Source organism: Martes martes, assembly GCF_963455335.1.
Source record: "Martes martes genome assembly, chromosome: 1".
NCBI classification, from domain to species: domain Eukaryota; kingdom Metazoa; phylum Chordata; class Mammalia; order Carnivora; family Mustelidae; genus Martes; species Martes martes.
The window spans coordinates 90,698,445-90,723,776 of NC_137888.1; the positions used below are offsets into that span (position 1 = coordinate 90,698,445).

The 25,332-nt window shown below is 37.4% G+C and overlaps 1 protein-coding gene across 1 annotated transcript in view; it reads right to left on the reverse strand.

Annotated features, from left to right (window-relative positions):
* The window catches only part of WDR49 (WD repeat domain 49), a gene marked incomplete at both ends in the record, with an annotated part of 129,708 nt that overhangs the window by 84,430 nt on the left and 19,946 nt on the right, over nucleotides 1-25,332 (reverse strand). The window contains 4 exons of the mRNA XM_080803291.1: nucleotides 6,835-6,983; nucleotides 8,233-8,400; nucleotides 19,100-19,274; nucleotides 20,221-20,397. Coding sequence (XP_080659417.1) covers nucleotides 6,835-6,983; nucleotides 8,233-8,400; nucleotides 19,100-19,274; nucleotides 20,221-20,397 — 669 coding nt within the window. The remainder of the gene's footprint in view (nucleotides 1-6,834; nucleotides 6,984-8,232; nucleotides 8,401-19,099; nucleotides 19,275-20,220; nucleotides 20,398-25,332) is intronic.

Consider the following 25,332-nt stretch of genomic DNA (forward strand, 5'->3'; position numbering starts at 1 on the left):
CTCCTTTAAAAAGTAAGAAAAACCTAAACAAGGAATGGGAAAGAAATTTGTACATGATTTTTTTCTGAAAGACAGCTAAAAGAATGAATAAATGGAGAAAAACAGGGTGTGGTTTCTCAGTATTTTAAAGATGTCAAATATCATATTCAGTGAAATTTAAACCCAAATACTTTCATGAAACATGAATATTGATCCTAAAATGTACTTGGTTTATAAAGGATAAAATGCAGAAGATAGTTAAAATTGAAAAAGGAAAACAAGAAGCAGAAAATGCCCTACCATCAAAATATAGGGTGCCTGGGTGGCTCAGTCTGTTAAGCCTCTGCCTTCAGCTCAAGTCATGATCCTAGGGTCCAGGAATTGAGTCCTGCATCCGGCTTCCTGCTCAGCAGGGAGTCTTCTTCTCCCTCTTCCTCTGCCTCTCCCCCTGCTTGTGCTCACACACTCTCTCTCTCAAATAAATAAATAAAATCTTTAAATATATATATACACACACATATATACATATATGTACAATAAAGTTATGCTGGTTAAATGATATGTAGGAAAAGACAAATAGACTAATGGAAAGAATAAAACACCCAGAAACAAATTCATATATGTATGGTAACTCAAATGATAACAAATGGCATTTCAAACCAGTGAGAGACAAATTATTCAAAAAATAATCTTGGATATCCATTTGTAGAAAAAAAAAAAACTTCACACAAAGTAAACTGCAAAGGTAAATGCAAACTATATATTATTCAACTACAGAAAATCTATTAGCAGGAATAAAGAATATTTTTATAAAAATGAAGTGTAGAAGACATTCTTTTATTTTTTTTAAGATTTTATTTATTTATTTGACAGACAGAGATCACAAGTAGGCAGAGAGGCAGGCAGAGAGAGAGGGGGTGGGGGAAACAGGCTCCCTGCTGAGCAGAGAGCCCAATGTGGGGCTTGATCCCAGGACCCTGGGATCATGACCTGAGCTGAAGGCAGAGGCTTTAACCCACTGAGCCACCCAGGTGCCCCTGTAGAAGACATTCTTAAGCAAGATAAAAAATCCAGAGCCACAAAGAAAATCATTTCTTAGACTCAACTTCATAAAAATTAAAAACTTCATAAAATTTTTAAATTTGTTTAAAACAAACAAAATGACTTTTGAATGAGGGGATGCCTGGGTGTCTCAGTGGGTGAAGCATCTGCCTTTGTCTTAGGTCATGATCTCAGGGTCCTGGGATCGAGCCCCACATCAGGCTACTTGCTCAGCAGGGAGTCTGTTTCTCTCTCTGCCTGCTTCTCCCTCTGCCTGATGCTCCTTCTGCTTGTGTTCTCTCTCTCTCTCTCTGACAAATAAAGACATAAAGTCTTTAAAAAAAAAAAAAAAAAAAAAAACTTGTGAATGAGAAAAAGAACACAAAGTTAAAAGACATATGCTTGAAATAAGTAAAATATTTGCATCACCTATAATAAAGGATAATCAAAATATTTTTCAAACTACTACAAATCAATAAGAAAAAGACAGAGTTCATAAGAGAGGGCATGATCAGATAATGCACCAAAAAAAAAACAAAAAACAATAAATAAATGATTATAAATGGATTTGAAAAAGAAACTCATCCTAATTTTTTATCCATCAGATTCACATGTACACAAAATAGGGAAACACAATAGTAGTATCCATTATTGACAAGACTGTGGGAGAAACAGGCACCTTCACACACCTTTGGTGAGTATACCAATGGGTACAATGTTTCTAGATCTAAATCAGCAATATCTTAAGACAACTATCATATGATCTCTTTGATATGAGGAAGTGGAGATGCAAGGCAGGGGAGGGGTTGGGGGGAGGTAGGAAAAGAAAAAATGAAAAGATGGGATTGGGAGAGAGACAAACCATAAAAGACTCAATCTCAAGAAACAGACTGAGGGTTGCTGGGAGGAGGGGGGACGGGAGAGGGTGGTGGGGAAATGGACATTGGGGAGGGTATGTGCTATGATGAGTGCTGTGAAATGTGTAAACCTGGCGATTCACAGACCTGTACCCCTGGGGATAAAAATACATTATATGTTTATTAAAATAAAAAAATTAAAAAAAAAAAATGGTTCTTTAAGAAGAACATTCCCCAGCAATTGCCCTCCTGGGTATTTACCCCAAAGATATAAATGTAGTGATCTCTAGTGGCACCTGCATTCCAATGTTTATAGAAGCAACGTCCACAATAGCCAAACTATGGAAAGAGCCAAGATGTCCATCAGCAGATGAATGGAGAAAGATGTGGTGTATATATACAATGGAATATTACTTAGCCATCAGAAAGTTTGAAACCTTACCATTTAAATCAACATGGATGGACCATAGGCCTATGTAAAGTCACACAGAAAGATCTCTAGGAGCTATTATTAAGGGAAAATCAAATTGCAGAAAAATGTCTTATGTGATACCATTTACCCAAAAACTAATAATAAATACTACCTTGTATTTGTACACATACATAGGATGGTATATACAATAATATATTGTATTGTGTTATAATTTATTATATATAAATAATATAATAATGTATTATATGCATATAACATTATATTATATGTATATAATATATAATACAGTTGACCCTTGAACAACGTGTGCTTGAACTGTGCTGGTTCACTCATATGTGAATTTTTTTAAATAAATACAGTACTATATATGTGTTTTCCCCTCCTTATGATTTTCTTAGCATCATCTTTTGTCCATCTTACTTTTTCTTAGACTCACTCATAAAACATACAAAATATAAAATAGTTGTTAATCAACTATTTATTTTATTAGTAAGGCTTCTAATCAACAGCAGACTATTCGTAGTTAAGTTCTTGAGGAGTGAAAAGTTGTACATGACTTTTCAACTGTGTGCCCCAACCCCCATGTTGTTCAAGGGTCAACGGTATGCTAAAATATAAATTATGAGAAGATACGCACAAGTGTTAAGCATGGCTATTTCTTGGGAGAGGAACTGATTTGAAGGGGAAGTGAACAAAAGGAATATTCACTTTTATGCACAGCATGCTTCCTCGTTTGCAATTTTTATGTAAGGGCATTAATCATTTACTTATATATTTTAAACAAAATGAAAACGGCTTTGTTTCCAGGTGAACAGAGGGAAGTTGAGGAGGAAGAGTATGTAGAAAGAAAGGGAAGACAAACAGTAAGATGTAGTCATCACACAAAAGGCTCACTTCGTATTTTCCTTACCAACTTTGAGGCCACAATGTAGAAATTGGGCTCTGGGAAAAATCAGAACCTCCAAAGAAGGAACAAAGCAATCTGATTCTGGCGGCCAAATCAGGGTGAACAGCCCAGAAAAGAAGAGTCAGGAGCAATACAAGAGCCTAATCAAACGCACCGGTTACAATGTCAGCCCCCAGAGAGCTCTCCCCTAGGCTTTGAAAAATCTTCCACTCCAGGGGCACCTGGGTGGCTCAGTGGGTTAAGCTCTGCCTTGAGCTCAGCTCATGATCTCAGGGGGCTGGGATGGAGTCCCGCATCAGGCTCTCTGCTCATGAGGAAGCCTGCTTCCCTCTGTCTCTCTGCCTGCCTCTCTGCCTACTTGTGATCTCGTCTGTCAAATAAACAAAACCTTAAAAAAAAAAAAAAGAAAGAAAGAAAAAGAAAAAGAAAAAGAAAACCCTTCCACTCCCCATGGTAATTTCTCCTCCAAATCCGCAAGTTACTGTCTCCAAGCAGGGCCTTGTCATCAGTGAAAGTCTAAGAGTCCAAAACAAAGTACAACTGGACTACCATTTAGTATGATGCCAACTTCTATAGGGAAAAATTTATTTAGTGTATGTGCTGTCAAAGCGAGCACAGGAAAAATTTATTTAATCATCACTGCAAAATAGTAACAGACCAGTCTTCCAAAAAACAACTTGAGTCTCAGATCATTTTTGGAAAAAATTATTTAGCTTTAGATTGCTTTGATCTGAAATTCTCTAATATAGCAACTTATTGACCAAAGTATGATTCATCCAAATGCTCTTTGAAAAAAAGATGTGCTCTTTCATTTTCTCTGTTCCTTAACTTAACCCTAATTCCATAAAACATTCAAAAGAATTGTACAGCAATAAAGCAAAGGCTTAACCTGATTGCAGAAAGCACTGCTGTTTGTTGTAAAGACATAAAGATGATGATTACTATGCCTTTATCAAAGTGAAATGGATTTAGACTAATGTAAAAGACAGCATGACAAGCTTTATTATAATGCAATCGTTTACATGTCAAAGGAAAAACAGAATGATAAAACAGCTTTGGAAGAGCCTAGGTAGTCTTAACATTGAGGATACCTATACACAATCCATTCTGACTCTAATGACATTTTTTTTCACTTGCTTTTAAAGTGATTTAAAAAAAAACTTCTGTGCACTAAAACTGCAGTGGTTAACTGATGTCAGCCTGCTTTGACCAACTCAAATGATCTCAAGGAGAAATACAAAACAAGAAGAATCAGAAAACCAGGTAAGCAGAAGTATGCAGGCAATATTTTTGAAAAATCAGATATGATAGAAACATAAGGTATTAAGATGACCTAAGGGGTCTTTCACAAGTGAATGTGGAGATCAGCAAACCTTAATTTTTACACCAAACAAATTATATCTTCTGACGCAATTATACCTTGGAGAACTAATTTTGAGTACATGTGCCCCTTCCCCTTTTCACATATAATCCCCTGTAAACTGACAAACTTTGGAGCAGTTCTTTAGAACAAGCTGATATACTGTCTCCCAGGCTATAGCCTTCAGTAAAATGAATAAAGCATTTACTAACCTACTTTAAGAATTTTTTTTCAGTGAACACTTTCATGGAATTCTATAATGATAAAATACCTGGTTTTCTTTTTTTTTTTTCATATTTATATCTGAGAAAGAGTCATTCATTTAAGATTTATTGAGAATGTGTTTGGCACAATCCAAAAAAGATACAGTCCTTAACCTCATGAGTCCCATCAATTAGTTGAATTACACTATTTTATATGCTATATTCAACATATGTTTAGTGTACATTAATATGAGCTCTGACCCAGAAAACACACACAAAAAAATGAATTCAACCAATAATTTTTGCTTTTAAGGACTCAAAATCTAGTGAGAGATACATATATAACCTTTGAGTATACAAAACCCATTATGTTAAACTTGGTACTGGCAGTTATAACAAAGTGCTCAAAGATCTCAAAAAATAAAACAACTAAATGTGACTAAGACATTAAAAAAGTTTTCAGTCTGAATGTCTTGGTACTTTAGATTCATAGTAATATGTCTTCACTTCAAACTGTCAACAAATAATGACTGAGCAAACAGGACAAGGTGCCAGGCACTGCGATGGATACCGAGTATCCAAACTGAAAAGATATCACCCCTGGTTAAGGAAGCAAACCAACAACTTTGATACAACAGGATACATGCTCTAATGAGAGACACACAAGGGCAGCTGGAGTGCAGAGAAGGAAACAGCTAGGTCCGTGTGAAAGACTCCAAAAACTGAAACTTTGAGGATAAACAGGCATTTGCCAATTGATCATCAAGGAGAGGGAACCAAAGGCAGAAGGAAGAGCTTGCTGCTGAGCGGTGAGGCAGCATGGCGGGGAGAGTCAAAGGTATGATATGGCTGGAGCATTAAATGAATAAAAGAGAAAAGCAGGAAATAAAGTAGGGCTAACAGACTGAGGGAGGGCTTTGTATAAAAGTTTAAGAATTCTGGAGTTGATATTTAGATCGAGAATTAGATGAAGTGCTAAAACAGTTGGTTTTGGTTTTTGGTTTTTTGGTTTGTTTGTTTTTTTTTTTTACAAACCACTTCACTACCAGGATAAGGGGTAGATTAGAGTCAGACTGGTCTGAAAGTAGGGAGACAGGTTAGAAAAACTTTGCAAAATTTTGGGCAAAAGAAGATGAAGTTTTGAATTAGAACAGTGGCAGCTGAGAGGTGAGGCCGATAAACATATTTTGATGATAGAATCAACTAGAATTGAGAGAAGATTTACACAACAGGTGACACAGTAAAATAAGCAAGTTTCGCAGGATTTGTGGGTGGGGGGGAGCTAAGGAGTCGAAATGAGTTCCTATTTAATTTTTATATATACACATATTGCTTTAGAATAAAATAAAAAAGTCAGATTCACTGTAAGTCTCAGAGGCTGTCCTTCTTCTCTTACAACAGAACATCTTGAAATCTGGCGTATGTTACCTGGATCTATAAAATCAGGCATTATGGAAAATGAAAGTTTTACAGAGAAACAAGTGACAAGATTATGAGAGATTAAGACTACCTGGTTCTGGTACCATGCTTTTTCCCCACCATATTTAAGATATCCCATAAATATCTCCAAAGAAAAATGGGCTGATATATATAACTGAAATGTTCTTAATATACTTGATAGTCTTCAGATTAACTTTGATTTCTAAATTACTGAGTTTCCTCCATATCAAAGCAACCATAGCTAATTAGCTGTGCCTCTTCCATATCTTACCATTACCAAGCAACACTTCCTCATCTCCATTTGTTTTTTCTATTGAATTGGTGAAAACTTTGAAAACTCTCAATATATAACCTTTTAAGAATGCAGTTATAAGGATTAAATCCATGAGTATATGGTTTAAAGTTTTTTAATGAAATACTTTGTTCAGTTGCCCAGGACTATGCTTAAGTTACCATAAATATCTTTTCCAAATATAGATTTCTGAAGCCATAGTATTTAGCCAGTGTATTTTAAAAATCCACACCATCCCTCAGAGGAATTCAGGACCACAGATAGATTTAGGTAGGAACTGAGGAGGAAGAACTAAATAAATTGAATGTACAACGTTACTTACTTTATCTTTGGAGAAGCTAAAAAGTTGTTTTCTTGCAGTGAAGAATTGGACAGCTATCACACTGGCTGAGTGACCCCAAAGGATACCAACTGGCTTAGAGACAACATAGGGGTTCCAAAGGCAAACTTTTTTGTTGATGCCAGCAGTTGCTAATCAGAATTAGAAGGACAAAAAGTGGTGTCAGTAATACGAACAACCCACACAATTCCTTTTTTGAAATGAATGTATGTCACATATGTGGGGGTTGAGATAATCAATGAGTCAATGAAATGGTTGATATTGGGGTCCTTTCAAACTCAGTTGGCTAACCCAGCCTTCTCTAATAGGTCTCTAATTCTCTTTGAAAGGTGGATAGTGGCATATTCATGAGTTCATATTCAAGGTATCTTCTACCATGATTGTCAGGCATGATCATTAGAGATTTTAGGGACTCAGCCTCCTAGCTGATACCGCTACTCTTTCTATGAGTAATTACTGAATGAGGCTTAAATTAATATGACCCAATCCAAAGGCCGTGTATGTTCATTCTCTGTCACTACCCTATTAATTTTTAATACCTCATTTTTACAATGCTTGAACTAATACATAGATATTATATAACAAATTAACAGCTTTCAACACGTCACATAATTTAGATAGTTAACACTTGAAGACTTTACAGCTTATTTCTTCAGCTAACATGTAGTCTTTTATATCCAAAAAAGGAACTCTCATCTTAAGCTAAAATTCAGGTAATCTGAAAATGCTCAAAAAGCACTGGAGGTTGTATCCTGAAAGGGGAGAAACATCCTCCATCGCCTTTCCGGCGCATGTGCATTCCCGGTGGCGGCAGCAGCGCTGGCCGCAGGGCCCGCGGCACATGGAGCATTTGGTGGTGTCAGAAAGATGGCAGAAGAGCAGACAGGGCAGCAAAACTATCTTCTTCCTCTGTACCATCTTACGCTCCCACAGATTCTTTTTTTTTTTTTTTTAAGATTTATTTATTTGACAGCGATTACAAGTAGGCAGAGAGGCAGGCAGAGAGAGAGGGGGAAGCAGGCTCCCCGCTGAGCAGAGAGCCCGATGTGGGGCTCGATCCCTGAGACCCTGAGGCCATGACCTGAGCTGAAGGCAGAGGCTTAACCCACTGAGCCACCCAGGTGCCCCACCCCCACAGACTCTAATAAAAACACTAATAAAAGCATTGGGACACTTTCTCATATTTTCACCCCCATGTAGTTGCTACGAGCCGTTTGTCCTAATGCATCATTATCAGACATTCTCCGCCAATAAAATGTTAGCTGTTGGAGTCGGTCTCTCTGGCAATAAAGCAACAAGGTGGAGCGGTTCCCTGCATACCAAAATGCATCCCAGACTATTTATGAGGCCCTCATAGTTATCATGATTTATTTTACATACCAATTAAATTGAGCTGAGAGTGGTAATCAAAAGCATGAATGCCCTCGGCAACATTGAAGGATGTCATTTTAAGATGCTTTTTTGATTTCTCTCTCCAAGCCAGCACCACCGTGTTTGTATTGCTGGTCGTACTGGAAATGAGAGCATCTAAAGATGCATCGTAAGTAACTGATAAAAAAAAGAAAGAAAGAAAGAAAAGGATCTTCAGTTGGTCTCTCACAAAACATGAGAAAAATAGAACTGTTTTAATACCTGAAGTCAAAAACGAACCCAGATTTTGATCACACAGCCTTATGTGCGGGGAGTACCTCACTAATGAATGCCTCCCCCTCTTCCATTAAAGAATTTAAAATGAGAAGTCACAGCTAAGTCTGCATTCAGACATTTTACCCAATCTCAGGATGCCTTGAAATTTTTTTCAGTGGGAACACATGGCAGGAAACAACATTAGTCACAATAATCATATGGGATTCTGGAGATTTAAGATGAGTAACTGGCCCAATTCCTGGGTTCTGCCTCCTGGATCTGAAGCAGGCAAATGGGAGCTTATCAGCCATCTGCTTCTCCCTGAGGTCCAGCTCATGCCCAAACCATGGTTTATTTAAGTCATGACTGGTCTAGAATGTTAGAGGGGGATTGCCAGACCTCAATGCCTGGCACAAACATGGCCAGACTCAAGCAAATGGCTGTTCCTCTGGATGACCCAACACCATCTACTGGGGAGCAAAATTCCATTCCCTGACCAAGGAAAGTGATCTTGCTGCCTTTTGTCAGGACGATCTTTCCATTTCTATCAGACCCACTGGCTCCAAAAGGCAATTAGCTCTCATCCTCTAGAAGAGTATTCTTATCTCCTCCTTCTTTTTTCTCCATCCTTTACTGTCATCTGTCTTTCTTTCAAAAGAGAAAGGGAGAGAAAGAGCGGGGGGGGAAGGAAGGAAGGAAGGAAGGAAGGAAGGAAGGAAGGAAGGAAGGGACAAACCTAAGAAGTGATCAGGTCCTATAAAGGTCCTATAAAGGTGAGCCCTCCGAGCCTCACTAGAGAGCAATTAATTTCCAGGTCATAAAGGTCTCTGAGCACCTGCTACTCTCCTGTTCCTACTTTACAGGAAGTCCCAACAGTCTGAAATCTGACAACAATTGTTCTCATAGGAAGCAACCTCACTGAAAATACTCCCTTTGTTTACAGAAAATGCTGAGGGTTATTGCAACTTGACTCAATGAAGCAATATTCTAAGATCTAAAGTGTATAACAACACTATAATTATAGCTTCCAATCCATGGAAATTTCATAATATCATTACAATACAATCAAAATAAAGTATTTCCACCCAGAAAATTACTTTGTCATGTGTTCCCACATTATATCCAACTATCATCTTCAGTTTTGAGGCTATAAAGAAAAACATATAAAGAACTACATTCTGCTCTGGTATTCAAAGTATTGCTTTTAGATTTGAATCTGCAGGCTACCAAGTGACATTTATGGGCCTGTAGTGTTACATCTCGGAGGCTCAACAATTCACACTTTTATTTCTAGACCAAGATATAACTTGTATCTGATTAGATTGTGGAATGCCAGAGCTCCTGAGAATGTCTGAGTAAGAAGAGGTGAGGGGAAAGCCATTTCCTTAAAATCAAATTATCTGATAAATAAAAATGTGTTCCTCACTTCTGGAAGACAGCAAAGGTTATGATGAAAAAGTTTTTAAAATATCAAGTGAGGGAATGGGCTGCACTGATAGAATAAAATGATTTGTTTTTAATACTCTCAGTGAGTTTGAAGATTGGTAGAGGAAAAATATTTTTTAAATTACTTTTAGATAATATTTTGAGGGGGAAAAAAAAGACAACCTGATCATGTCTCTCCATTAAGATGCTCACTTTCCATGCTTCCGCTCTTTGCCACTTAGTCATAAAAAAAGGCATTAAGGGGACTGCCATCGGTCCCTCTCCTCATTTGTGCTGTTGAAATGACCCCGCATAATGACAATTAGGTAATGTGGGAAAAGTGATTTGAAAATGAAAAGTGATACCTGAAAACCAAGTAAGTAATGCTATTAGGTGAAGCTGGGGTAAGCTTGAATGAGGCCACTCTGTATCATCTGCCAACAGGTAGAAGTTGGAGCAGAGTAGAAAATTGGGCCATTTCTAAGTAGGAGTTCTTATGATCATTTTCCAAGCCTTTTTGCCTTATCAGTCGTAGGAATTAGGAAAACACCCTACATTGAACTTTCTTGATGTTCTTTTGCTTGAGGGCGTTTGTTTTCAGTTGCATTTCTTACTTTGACGTTGGAGTCCCACTCTCTGGGACCACCACAGGGCCCTCTACATTCTGAGGAACTACCATCTCAAGAAGGAAAGATAGAAAGAATAACCCTCTCTATTTCATTTTTAAAAATCAAAATGCATCTAATTCAGCACTGCTGAGCACATTACAAAATAATAATGCAATTAATTTAATAACTTCTCAAAATACTGATTCGACCCATGTTCATGATACAAATGAATCTTCACCTTCTACCATGCTATTAAACGAGCTGCAGGAAGAGACCTCTTTCTTCAAACCCAGGCCACCAGCCCAAAGCTCTGATTTCAACTGCTTTAAACATCGCAAGAGAACTGGTAGGAAGGACATGGGGTTCTACTAACTCAGAGATGTACCATCTTTTTGTCTAGACTCATTTAGATGCAGGGGAGTGGAACAAGGCACAACAAGACGCTAAATGTAATTTCTCTTCCAAACTTGGTCTCTTATCGATTGTGAAGGCTTCCTAAGGAAATGTAATCTGGGATCTGTATTCTAAATTCTCTGGTACACCTGCATTAATTAGTGCAGCAATTACTGATTTGGGTATCAGTCTAAACTGTTTTGTACCTTCTCCTAGCCATGGTCAAACAAAGGGGACAATACACGTTTCAGGGGCACCTGGGTGGCTCAGTCCCTAAGCATCTGCCTTCGGCTCAGGTCATGATCCCAGGGTCCTAGGATTGAGCCCCACTTCAGGCTCTCTGCTCAGCAGGAAGCCTGCTTCTCCCTCTCCCATTCCCCCTGCTTGTGTTCCCTCTCTCATTGTCTCTCTGCCAAATAAATAAATAAAATCTTTTTAAAAAAACCTTTCAACATAATAAAAAAGAAAATCAATGGTTTTTATTATTGGCAATTTAGTGCTCACTTTTTCAGAAGCTACACTTCTAATTTATAGTGCCCAAGGTTTCCAATGACATTGTCTATATGAGGAGGCAATTATCTAGGACCAAAAAAGGGAAAACTTCTCTGAGATTCAAGACACTTACATCTTTCCACTATTGCATAAAATCTTGGTCCTTACTTTACAAGCACTTCAGAATGTAATTATTTTTCTATTAAAATATGACACAGAACTACTCAGAAAAGATGAAAACATTTCTCCTTCAACTTTTTAATAAGAAATCTGAAACTTATCTTAAAGCAGTAAGCTAATACTCTTATGTCTGAAACTAAGTTTTTCCTTTGACATTTCAGCTTTATAAATATTTTATCCTTAGCATACTTGCATACTACTTATATACTTGCTCATGTATTTCTTTCTTTCCTCAATTGTATATTCTTTCCTCACACTAAGAATAAAATCAGCCAAAATATTTCTTGAGGAGTTCTAAGAATATCAATTCACGTTGCTGGGGTTAAAAAAAAAAAAATATATATATATATATATATATACACACACATACATACATACATACATATACACACACACACGCACACACACATACATATATATCAAATGAAACCAACCATTGGTTGCTTACTCCCAGTAGGATCAGTCTTGTGGACCAGGGAGCATACATAGTACTAAGCCCACTGTTCTATTTTTGACTCCTGCCCTTCTCTTTCTCCCTGCTTTTTCATTTCAACATTTCTTTCCTTCTCCTCATACTGAAATAACTGAGCTGCAAACAAACAAAAAAAAGTTGTATTTAAGTTTCTAATCTCTATTGCTAAATCTGGAAATGGGCATTCATTCACTGGTTAGGACTGAAGTGTGTCCTCCTTTCAGAGTTACCAGGAGAACTCTAAAAATCTAAAATTTGATGGGATGCCTGGGTGGCTTGGTTGGTTAAGCCGCTGCCTTCGGCTCAGGTCATGATCCCAGAGTCCTGGGATCGAGTCCCGCGTCGGGTTCCTTGCTCGGCAGGGAGCCTGCTTCTCTCTCTGCCTGCCTCTCTGCCTGCTTGTGTGTACTCTCTCTCTCTCTCTCTCTCTCTCGCAAATAAATAAAATCTTAAAAAATAAAAAAATAAAAATCTAAAATTTGAAATAAGAGAAAATCTTATAAAAACTCTTCACCTTTCTATATTCTGTACTTTCTCCTTTTTAAATTATCTTCTCTATTCATTTTCCTCAATATCCATTCATATAGTATTATTAAACTAAATATTTATAATTTTTTACACCAATCACTTTTTAACCATAAATAACCCCTTATTTAACAAAATTCATATCTACTAATATTTAGCAAAATTTCTTTTGGTATCTCCCTTTTCTTTTGCAATATTTTTCAATAGTATTTATCCAAGGTCTTAGTCTATTCAGGCTGCTATAACAAAACAGACTGGGTGGCTTAAATAATAGATGTTTATTTTTCAGTTTTGGAGACCGGAAAGTCCAAGATCAAGGTGCTGACAGATTCAGTGCCTGGTAAGGGCCCATTTCCTGGTCATGGGTGACCTAATTCTTGCTGTGTCCTCACATAAGGAAGAACCGAGAGACTCTCTGGGGTCTTTTAAGACATGAATCCTATTCATGGGAGCTAAACTCTCCAGACCTAACCACTTCCCAAAGGCACTATCTTCTAATCCCATCATATTGGGGTTAGAATTTCAACATACAAATTTGGGAGGGGACACAAACAGTTGGTCCATGACTTTCTGCCCCTCCCCCCCATCCATGCCCTTCTCAAATGCAAATTACACCCAAGAGTCTCAAAAGTCTTACTTAACCCATTCCAGCATCAACTCTAGAGTCTAAATTCAAAGTCTCATCTAAATCAGTTAAGGGGGGTGGCACCTTGGTGGCTCAGTCGGTTAAGCCTCTGCCTTGGGCTCATGTCATGATTTCATTCAGGGTCCTGAGATCAAGCCCCACATCGGGCTCTCTGCTCTGCAGGGAGCCTGCTTCCTCCTCTCTTTCTGCCTGCCTCTCTGCCTACTTGTGATCTCTCTCTCTGTCAAATAAATAAAATTAAAAATAATAATAAAAATAAAAATAAAAATAAATCAGGTAAGGATAAGATTTAGGATATAATTCATCCTGAGGACAATTCCTTTCCAAGCTGTGAATTTAGGAAATCAAACAAGTTGTTTACTTCCTGAAAAAATGGTGGAACAGGCATGTGATAGGAACTCCCATTCCAAAAGGGAGAAATAGGAAAGAAGAAAGGGGTAATAGATAACAAGGAAATATAAAGTCTAACCGAGAGAACTCCATTAAACCTTAACAGGCAACAATAATCCTCTCTGGTTTGATCTCTGCCTTTCAAATCCACTGGAGGGGCAATGTTACCCCCATGGCTTGATGGGTGCTGTCCATACTGTGACAGTGACCCACCCATGCTGCAGCTCTTCGAGGTGACCGACTGCTGCCCTGGCTCCTCTGAGTGTGGCCACACCACGACTCTCTGCAGAACTCTCACCCCTTAGGAACTAGGGGTTGAGGCAGTCTGCCCCACAGGAACCAGAAAGGCAGCCTCAGCCTTTGAAACCACTTTGCAACATCTCAGAAGAAAAGAAACAGGAACTTGTAGACATGGAAATAAAATCTAGCTAACCTAAAGCACAGTGATTTAAAACAATTTTTTAAAAGACTGAATAAAAATGTATAAGGTCTCCATAATTTGTAGGGCAATATGAAACATCTAAGATATATATAATAGGAGTCCTAGGGAAAAAAGGTGGGGGGGGGGGGGGACAGAAAATGTTGGAAAAAATAACAATAGAAAAATTTCCAAATTTAATGAAAACCACAGCACCATATATCTAAGAATCTCAATGAATTCCAAGCAGAATAAACACACACACATACATATACCAAGAAAACTGAAGCACATCAAAAGTAAGTTGCTAAAAACGAGTGAGAAAGGGAAAAACTGACAAAACAATATACCATGTGTTAGGTAAGGAGAAGAAAGGACATATTGTATGATCTAAGAAGATTGTTTCAGTTTTCATTTATGTATACATGGGGTTTGCATGTGAGGCATCCAAATTTCCTGTGGGTTTGAAAGAGTTATGACAGGCAGGACAAAAGTTCTTATGCAGGTACAGAAATTTTTAGGATCGTTTCACAGATTGAGCAGCATCTGAAAGCAAGATCCTTTTTTTTTAATTTTTAAGATTTTATTTATTTGAAAGAGAGACACAGCCGGAGAGGGAACACAAGCAGTGGAAGTGGGAGAGGAAGAAGCAGCTTTTCCAATGCGGGGCTCAATCCCAGGACCCTGGGATCATGACCTGAGCTGAAAGCAGAGGCTTAACAACTGAGCCACCCAGGCACCCCATGAAAGCAAGATTCTTAAGAAGCCAGGAGCAGGGGGACCTGGGGGCTCAGTGGGTTAAGCCTCTGACTTCGGCTCGGGTCGTGATCCTGGCGTCCTGGGATCCAGCCCCGCATCGGCTCTCTGCTCAGCAAGGAGCCTGCTTCCCTTCCTCTCTCTCTGCCTGCCTCTCTGCCTACTTGTGATCTCTGTCTATCAAATAAATAAAATCTTAAAAAAAGAAAAAAGAAGCCAGGAGCAAAGCCCAAATTGAGAACCCTTCAAATCATGTAAGCAAAAATCCATCTGAATTAAATAGAAGAAGAAGCAGAAGAAGCAGTTTGGTAAAGGCAAGGGAAGTTTCAGGAACAATAGTGGCAAGAAAGACTGTTCTTTGGTGACAGGATCTAGACTATCCCAGAACAAGGGATCCTTTAGAGATAGTCCACTTTGAAAAGGGGAGCAGGGAAGAATCTGACCATTGGGCCCAAGAGGGCATCTGTGATCTGCAAAGAGAAACTGATGCTTCTGTAGGACATGCTAAAATGACTCATCATTCCACATGTTCAGACCTCAAGTCCTTGAAGATTCCTGTTTCAGAAGGTTGCTTATTTCTTTCCTAGCTTTATCATTTCTACCTTCTCATAATCAAAAACCTTCTAACCAACCAATCTGACTGCAGTTTCATTCTTTGTCCTCCAACCTACGCCAAACAGAACTCCCAAACAAATCTTCCTTAAATGCCGTGTGCATTGGGTCTAAATGTCCTCAAAACCTTCAGTACTTCACTGTTTCACTTTCTAGCAAGCATAAACTGGGCAAGCTGCCAAGATTTCCAACATATGTCCCTAGTAGATCTATTCACATTTATTTTCTCAATATTCAGCCTCCAGTCTAGTCATGTCCATCTCGCCCCCCATCATTGTCTCCCTTTACTCATGTTCGCCGTGCTCTCTTTCCCTCCATCTACCCTCCTTCAAGGAGTACCACCCACCCTTAAAGATTTTCCTCATAAATTTGCTGCTTAAGCATTACTGTAGGAGTTAATATCTTGTTTATATAGGTTAGCAGTTAATTTTCAATACCACTGTACAATGTTCTAACAATTTACTTTATGTTAGTATTTATTCTCGCTCATATCCTCAGTTTCTTGAGGGCTATAATTAATCTTTCTTCTACAGTCTCCAATGCCTAAGACAGTTTTAAAGCACATAAAAGATAAATAATTATTGATTGATTGACACACTGAGTCTGGAATTTAAACAAACTGACTAAAGTAAATATATTTTTTCAGCTATTTTTCCAAAAATAATTACAATGAGTTTTTATTCACAGAGCTAAGACATGTGTAATCCAAATTAGATAGCAAAGATCCCTGATATTTCGTTTACATGTAAAACTTCTTTGTAGCCAATTCCTAATCGCAGTGGTTTAGAAGCCAGAGTCCAAAGTTGGATTTCTTTGGTCATAAACATGAATTATAGTGCTGATACTAAACCAAGTTCCCCATGTTCTTTTGTCAGTAGATGAGGGAACGAAAGATCAGAATTATATTTTGGAAACATGATGAACAATGAGTTCACATGGACCTATGGAAAAATTCTTGTCCCACAACAATACAGACTTAACAGACTTGTAAGTGGTTACTTTACAGCCAAGTTGGTTTTGGAGAGGTTTAAATGAAACTATGACAGGGTCTAGAGTGGGAACCCTCTGAGTATGAAGAGAGTATTTCGTATTTAGTATTCCCTATTCAGAAAAAATAATATTAAATTTAAACTATACTTGTTCATATCCCCAACCTTTTTAATAACAGATAATCCACTACAAGTAGATTTTAGGAACTATTACTTTATTACTATAGTCAATCTAGTCTTCATTTTATATATTAAAATATCATGCTTGCAAAAATAAACTAAAGGACTTGCACCAAAATAAAGCGCTTTTTCACAGCAAAGGAAACCATCTATAAGATGAAAAGGCAACTGACTAAATGGAATAAGATATTTGCAAATGATATATCCAATACAGAATTAGTATCCAAAATATATAAAGAACTTTTATAACTCAATACAAAAAATAACAATAATCTGGGGTGCCTGGGTGGCTCAGTGGGTTAAAGCCTCTGCCTTCGGCTCAGGTCATGATCCCAGGACCCCAGGATCGAGCCTCTCTGCTCAGCGGGGAGCCTGCTTCCTCCTCTCTCTCTGCCTGCCTCTCTGCCTACTTGTGATCTCTGTCTGTCTAAGAAATAAATAAAATCTTTAAAAAAATAATAATACAATTAAAAAATGGACAGGGGATATGAATAGTTATTTTTCCAAAGAAGACACACAGATGGCTAACAGACACATGAAAAGATGCTCAGCATCACCAATCATCAGAGAAATGCAAATCAAAACTACACTGAGCTATCACCTCACTCCTATCAGAATGGCTAAAATCAAAAAGAAGAAACAAGTACTGGTGAGGATGCCGGGTAAAAGGAACGCTCGTGCACTGTTGGTGGGAAGGCAGACTTGTGCATCTGTGGTGGGAAATAGTGTGGAGATTCTTCAAAAAATTAAAATAATAACACCATGATCCAGTAATTCTACTACTAAGTATTTATCCAAAAAAACACCAAAAATACTCATTCAAAAAGATACATGCACTTCTACGTTTATGGCATTTTTACAATAGATAACATATGGAAAATAAAGAAGATGTGGTGTATATACATACATACATACACACACGCACAATGGAATACTTAGCCATAAAAAAGAATGAGAGCTTCCAATTTGCAACAGCATGGATGGACCTAGAGGATACTATGCTAAGTGAAATAAATTAGACAGGGAAATACAAATGCCATATGATTTCACTTAAATGTGGAATCTAAAAAATAAAACAAATGAATAAACAAACAAACAAAAAGCAGAAACAGACCCATAAGGACAGAGAACAAACTGAAGCTTGCTGGGGGTGAGGAATGGACAAAATGGGTGAAAGCGAGAGAGAGAGATACAGACTTCCGGTGAGGGAATGAATAAATCATGAGAATAAAAGTTTCAGCATAAGGAATAAAGTCAAAGATATTGTAATAGCGTTGTATGGTAGCAGAAGGTAGCTACACTTGTGGTGAACACAGTAGAACACACAGACTTGTGGAATTGCTACGCTGTGCACCTGAAACTAATTGAACCCTGTGTGTCAACTACACTTCAATTACCACAGTGGTTTGGAAGGAGCTGCAATAGATCTGTACAGTTTCTAGCACTGTGATTCTTGTTTCCGTGTTGGGCAAATATTAACATATAATTTTGTGCCTGTGACACATAGTAGATAAACAAAAAACACCATCTTTTGTTTTTCCCACATCAATATAATGCCAGAGTTAAAGGATAAGTAGAAGGTACCAAAGACATGATATGCTGTATATTAAAGAAAAAAATATATATACAGATCCTATAGTTCATCATGTGGGATATTACTGTGTGGATCATGGATTTAAAAATTAGTTGATCTCCTAGACCCCAAAGATGGTAATAAGTGCCAACAGCTGGGTCCATTTGACTGCCTCCCCCTTCGAAGTATATTAGGAATAGATCTATGACGTAATAGTCAAAGAGATTGTTAATTTCCATTCCTTTCAATGGGCACAATTTAATGTAGCAATTTAGAAGTGAAAAAATGACCATAGTCTTTAGCGTCTGGACCAAAAGAGATATTAGAGCAGATATTGCATATATGAACCATCACATGCAAATTTTGTAAAAATTAGATATATTTTTGTATCTCACTGGTGATAAGGTTTTATGGAAGTTCTAGCTTTCCATAGATGCTGTTTTATAACATAATCCTATCACACAGAGAGCTACTGCTCAAGTACTCTAGATCAGAGGAACTCAGTCATTATATCAGCAAAGAGGAAAAAAAAGAAAATTAAGAAGATCCATCTTGAAGATAGTCAAACTAATACACTTTCATGAAAACATGAAGAAAACAAAGGAGTGATTTTGAGGGAACGTCTTACAGTCTCTAAACAGCCGGAGACGTGACCAGAGGAGATTTTTAGGATCAGAGCTGGGTTGAAGTTAAATGGATTCTGTGACCATTTTCTCTCTTCCCTTGAGATGTTTTGAGTACACGGTTCTCCTGGATTAATTGCATTACATTTTAGGAGGAAAGAAAAGAAAAGAAAAAATTCCTGCTAGTGTGCAGGAGCTAACAGACTGTCCATGCCAAAACCTCCAGACAACCAATAACTGGTTTTGAGACTAACATTTTGTAGCAAACATTTTCATCAAAGAATATAAATGTGGAAGTTGAAGGTGACTATTTCTTTCATTACTGTTCAAATTCAGTACCTTGCCTGACCCAGTCTCCGTGATGAAGATTATGCTCTAATGTGTAGCAACATTTGTGATATCCAGAGAGCAGTTCTGCCCAGCTAATGGTCACAGAGCCTTCTTCACCTTCGTGTGCACTAGCAGGACGCTCAAACAGGGAAATCAATGCCATCGTGAAAGCGATTGCTTGAACCTTAAATGAGATGTTAAAAGAAAAACAAACATGGGCAGTGTGATTGTTGTAAAAGATCCGATGTTCCTTAAGATTAACAAGGAACAGGGTGCTTGGGTGGCTCAGTCGGTTAAGTGTCTGCCTTCAGCTCAGATCATGATCCCAGAGTCCTAGGATCAAGCCCCGCATCAGACTCCCTGCTCAGCGGGGAGCCTACTTCTCCCTCTTCCCTCTGCCTGCTGCTCCCTCTGGTTGTGCTCGCTCTCCCTCTCTTTGTCAAATAAATAAATAACATATTTTTTAAAAGATTCATAAGGAATAGATATTGAATTAATGGGGATTTCCTCAGTATTATTTAAAGGATGCAGGCAGTTATAGTAAAAGACAGAACAAGAACCATGTTGGTAAAGCAATTACCAAGGGCAGTTCATTATTTGCTTTTAGGATACACTTGTTATTAAGCACACAAAGAATGCAAAGTTTTCACAATTAGGAAAGGAAATTGTTCAAAGTAGACTACTTCAGAGTTCATGGGCATATTCTTGTGTCATTCAGGAAGTAATAATCTTGCAGCAGTTGGGTGGAATGTGATAGGAAGATGAATCATCATATCCAATGTCTGGGTTTCTGTGCTGCCTTCTCAAATGCATCTATCCCATTGTTACATGATACAGGAAATAAGCACTACCGAGGAGGCTGATAGAGGAGGCTTCTGAAAAGAAGAATAATTAGTTTGAAAGAGTCATAAGAGATAACTTTAGGTATTTAATAATTGGCAAGAAAACCACACGAAGATTGGTTTCGTAAGCAAGAAAAGGAACTGTTACCTAATCCACATTTTCCTTGTCCAGCATGTGTGGCCTTCAAATCTATAAATTCCAAGGTCACTCTCTTTGTATTCTATTTCTATACCAAGCTACAGTTTGATGATTAAATCCATAGTTCAATCTTTCCTTTTCTCACTTACCTTTCCAGTTATGTCCCCAAAAGAAAGAACTGATTCGTTGGCATCAAGGGGATCATACCAATATTCCATACAAATTGGTGTTCCTTTGAGGCCTTGGAGTTTATATTGACAAGGAAATTCTCCTTTGGACAGCAGATCATAGAAACAAATCTCTTTACTTGTAAAAGCCACTGCTATCTAAAGTAGCAAAGAGAAAATCAGAAAGGATTTCTGATGAATTTAGGGAAATGGGTATACAAAGGAGACATGCAAATCTTAGCACCAAAGCAGACACTGTTCCCTGAGGGTCACTAACAGTATTACAGAAACACAGTATGGTGGCACAATTGTACTTTATTCCAACTTTGGACACTAACCAAGAAAAAAAATTCTTCCCATTAAAGGCATTTGACCATACTTTCTTCTGTATCCCCTCTTCATGCACCTGCCAACCTCTTCCATCCATGGGAGATGAGATGATTAATCACATAGAAAAAACAAAGACAGAGGATGACAGCATCACACAACCATACCAGAAGCTTTACAAACCATGTTTTACAAAGCAAGCAGAGGCTTTCATAACAATCAGTCGATAAAAACTCAAAGTAGCACTCACAAGTCAGATAAAATCCCAAAACTATTTTTAAAAGGGTAAATAAATTTGGTGGTAAAATTGACAAAACTTTAACTAAACTAACCCAAGATTTTAAAAAAGATGAAAATACATATTGCTAAAATAAGAAATAGAAGAGTGCCCTACTAATGACCTGATAGAAACAAAACAGGATAAGAGAATATCATAAACATTGGAAAGCCAACAAAGTAGGTAACCTAGATGAAATTCCCAGACAAAAACATTACCTAAACTAACTCAAAACCAAACAGAAATTCTCAGCAGCCATATAGTAAGTAAAACAATTGAAATGATAATCAAAACAAATTCTCACAAAGAAAATCCCAGGCCTAGATGGTTTTACTAATAAATGCGACCAAACATTTGAAGAATTAACACCAATCCTTCTCAAGCTCTTCCAAAAAAAAAAAAAAAAAGTGGAGGAAATACTTCCCAAATCATTTTATGAAACCAGTACCATCTTATTACCAAAACCACACAGGAGCGCCTGGGTGGTTCAGTGGGTTAAAGCCTCTGCCTTCGGCTCAGGTCATGATCCCAGGGTCCTGGGATCGAGCCCCACATCGGGCTCTCTGCTCAGCGGGGAGGTTGCTTCCCTTCCTCTCTCTCTGCCTGCCTCTCTGCCTACTTGTGATCTTTATCTGTCAATAAATAAATAAAATCTTAAAAAAAGAACACACACACACACACACACAGACATCACCAAAAAACTGCAGCTCCATCTCCCTAATGAATAATAGTTGTAAAAATCTTCAATTAAACACTAGCAAAGAGAATTCAACAACATATAAAAAAATTACATACCATGATATGTAACCCTGATATTTATACTAGAATGCAAGGCTACTTTAACATACAAATATCATCAATGTAATATTCTATAGTAATAAAATAAAGGACGAAAACTGTATGATTATCTCAACAGATACCAAAAAAAGCATTAGACAAAATCCAACACATTTTCATGAAAAAAAAAATGCTCAATAAACCAGGAAGAGAAGGAAACTTCTTCAACCTGATATACACAATAAACCCATAGCTGCTATCATACTTAATAGTGGAAAACCAAATGTATTCTTCCTAAGATCAGGAACATGATGAGGATGTTCACTCTCACCAGTACTATTCAGCACCACACTGGAATTTCCAGGAAGGGAAATTGGGCAAGAAAAGACATAAGAGCATCCAGATTAGAAAGGAAGAAGTTAGACTATCTTTATTAGTAGATGACATGATCTTAAACATAGAAAATCCTAAATAATAACAACAAAAATAAAATGATCAAAACCAATAAATGAGTTCAGGGAAGTTGCTGGATATGAGATCATCTTCTAAAAATCTATTTTACTTCTACACACTAGTGATGAACAATCTGAAAATGATATTACCAAAAACAGTGTTAGGAAAACACAAAGACAAAATACATGCTGTGATACAGATTTTGTAAATTATCCACCTGATAAATATATCTATCCAGAATATATAAAGAACTCTCAAAACGCAACAAAGTAAACCCAACAATAAAATAGGCAAAAGATTTAAACACACACCTCACCAAAGAGGGTATAGAGGTAGCAAATCAGTATATGAAAAATATGTTCAGTATTATGAGTCATTAGGAAAATGTGAATTCAAACCACAGTAAGATAAAAAATACATAAACCTATTAAAATGGCTAAAATAGAGGCACCTGGGTGGCTCAGTGGGTTAAGCCTCTGCCTTCAGCTCAGGTCATGGTCTCAGGGTCCTGGGATCGAGCCCTGCATCCGTCTCTCTGCTCGGTGGGGAGCCTGCTTCCCTCTCTCTCTCTGCCTGCCTCTCTGCCTATTTGTGATCTCTGTCTGTCAAATAAATGAACAAAATCTTAAAGAAAAAAAATGGCTGAAATAAAGAGATGGGGAAAAAAAAAAAAACTAACTCTGACTATACGAAATGTTGGTAAGGATGTTCTTTATCCACATAATAAAATATAACACAACAATAAAAAGATAAACAACTGATATATCTCAAAATAACCAAGCCAAGTTAAAGAAACCAGACCAAAAAGAGTACATACTGTATAATGTCAGTTATATAAAACTCTGGAAAATGCTAACTATTGTGTGGTGACAGTCTATCAGTCACTACCTGACAAGGAGAGATGGGAGGGGTTAGGGGATTACAAAAAGGCACAAGGAAACTTTGGAGGATGATGAATGTGTTCATTATCTCCATTGTACTGTTGATTTTTCACAGTATCTAAATGTATTAAAATCTATCTGTTTGGGATACTTTTAATTTGTGCAGTGCATTTTGTTTAATTATGCCTCAATAAAGCTGTTTGAGAAAAGAAGAAAAAAGCAACATTTCTTTAAACTTCCTTGTTGACTAAGTGCAAAGCAAAGGCTGAGAGTTAGTCATCAGTCCTGGTAAGAAGAAACAATGCAACCTAATCGTAACACAATAAAACAACACAAATGTTACATGATAATAAAACAGAGTGCTGCACACAGATATAAAAGAAATTCTGGACTTGAACTATGCTGTAATCGATACAGTTAACATTAACACCAGATCCTTAGGAAGAAGGAACTGGATACTACATCAGCTACCACTCTAGAGGCAGCAAGGACTCTGAAACCGATGCTGAAATCAAGCACCCTCTGTTTACAAATCTAGCAACACTGATTACATCCTTTGTGACCTAGGGCAAATTCCACAACCTCCCCTTGCCTAGACTCTCATTCTTAGAGTGGGAATAATACCCACCTATGGTGACCTTGAGAAGATTAGTAGAGCAGGGCATGTCACCTAGGAAATGAATGATGATAATGATGACGATTCTTTATGTTCAAGGCATTAGAGCATACCATTTCCCACTAAAAAGAACCTAGGTCTTTGGAGAAACGGCTGATTCTGGGTGTGGCATAATAAATAGGCAAGATGATCCTAGAACATTTTGTTTTATCAGAGAGCAAAGAAGTTTTCAAAGACAAATATGGTTGTATCAGAAAAGACTCAGAACTGCCTTGTACTCATCCCAGTATTCAAAGATGGTACAATTTTAAGGATGGCTTAATAACTCAGTGGACTGAAACAAATCAGATTATTTAAACTCATGAGTTTCTAATGACATTGATAACAATAATGATAGTAGTACCCATTTTTCATCTTTAGAAGATTTTGAATGCTGGTAAATAAAAGTAAAGAATTAGTCATTTATCCTGCATTTGATCTATATCAATTAGTCATTTAGCCTCTATTTGATCTATATTATAGCTAAATAATTGACAAGGGGAGTTTTTTATAGAGGTATTTCAGCTTGTAAAGAGGAAATCATGAAACTAGAAAGTCATCATCTTGCAACCCCTAAACAAATTGATAGACGAAGGAATAATCAGTGATAACTGATAATGTCCCAAGAAGAGAGAGAACAGGCATTTTGTGCCTCCTGACTGAGGAACCCCTATTCCAGAACAAACCACTCTAAAACTGATCAAGTTTTTAGATTTGACTGCCAATATACTGGAAATATGGGGAACAAGTGAACAAACTAAACAACTCTATCTAAATACAGTCCAGAAAATCCAAACTGTGGGAAACTCTAAAGGACAAACACCTAGTGTCTTTAACAAAAACAGCAAGAGCAAAAACAAAACAACACGGGATGCCTGGGTGGCTCAGTCGGTTGGGCCACTGACTTCGGCTCGGGTCATGATCCCAGAGCCCTGGGATCGAGTCCCGCATCGGGCTCCTTGCTCATCATGGAGCCTGCCTCTCTCTCCACCTCTGCCTGCCACTCTGCCTGCTTGTGCATGCTCTCTCTCTCTGACAGATGAATAAATAAAATCTTAAAAAAAACACACACACACACAAAACAAAACAATGCAACAATAAAGAAGAGGTGGAGAAAAACATGTAGATCAAAAGAGACCAATCAACAATTCTCAATGGTTCGGACCTTATTCAGATCGTGATTCAAACAAACTATCTAACAAGGAATTAATAGATGATCAAAAAATTATAAGACAAGAAGATATGGACATGACTAAATATTTGATGATCATAAGGAATTATTATAATTGATATTAAATGTGATAGCACTCTTATGTTTATGCTAAAAAGGGAGACTTTTTTTAGTAAGATGAAATATTTACAGATTAAATAATTGCATATCTTGGGTTTCAAAAGTGGGGAGATATAGATGAAACTAGATTGGAAATTGTTAAGGGTAAATATTGGTTTTTAATACTATTATCTCTGCCTGTTTGTACATTTAAAACCTTTCATAGGAGGTCTGCCATCTGCTTAATACAAAATACTAAGAATATGGATTCTTTAAGCTTCTTCATCATCCCCTCATAAACTGATTTTTCTTTCAATATGTTATCTGACTTACAGGTAGAGTCATACAAGGATATTTGTACTTAGTGGGCCCTCCCCATCACAATTAAGAAACTGACTAGAACAGTGGTTAAAATCAGATAAGCAATTCCCTGTAATTGTACTGAGTTGTGCCC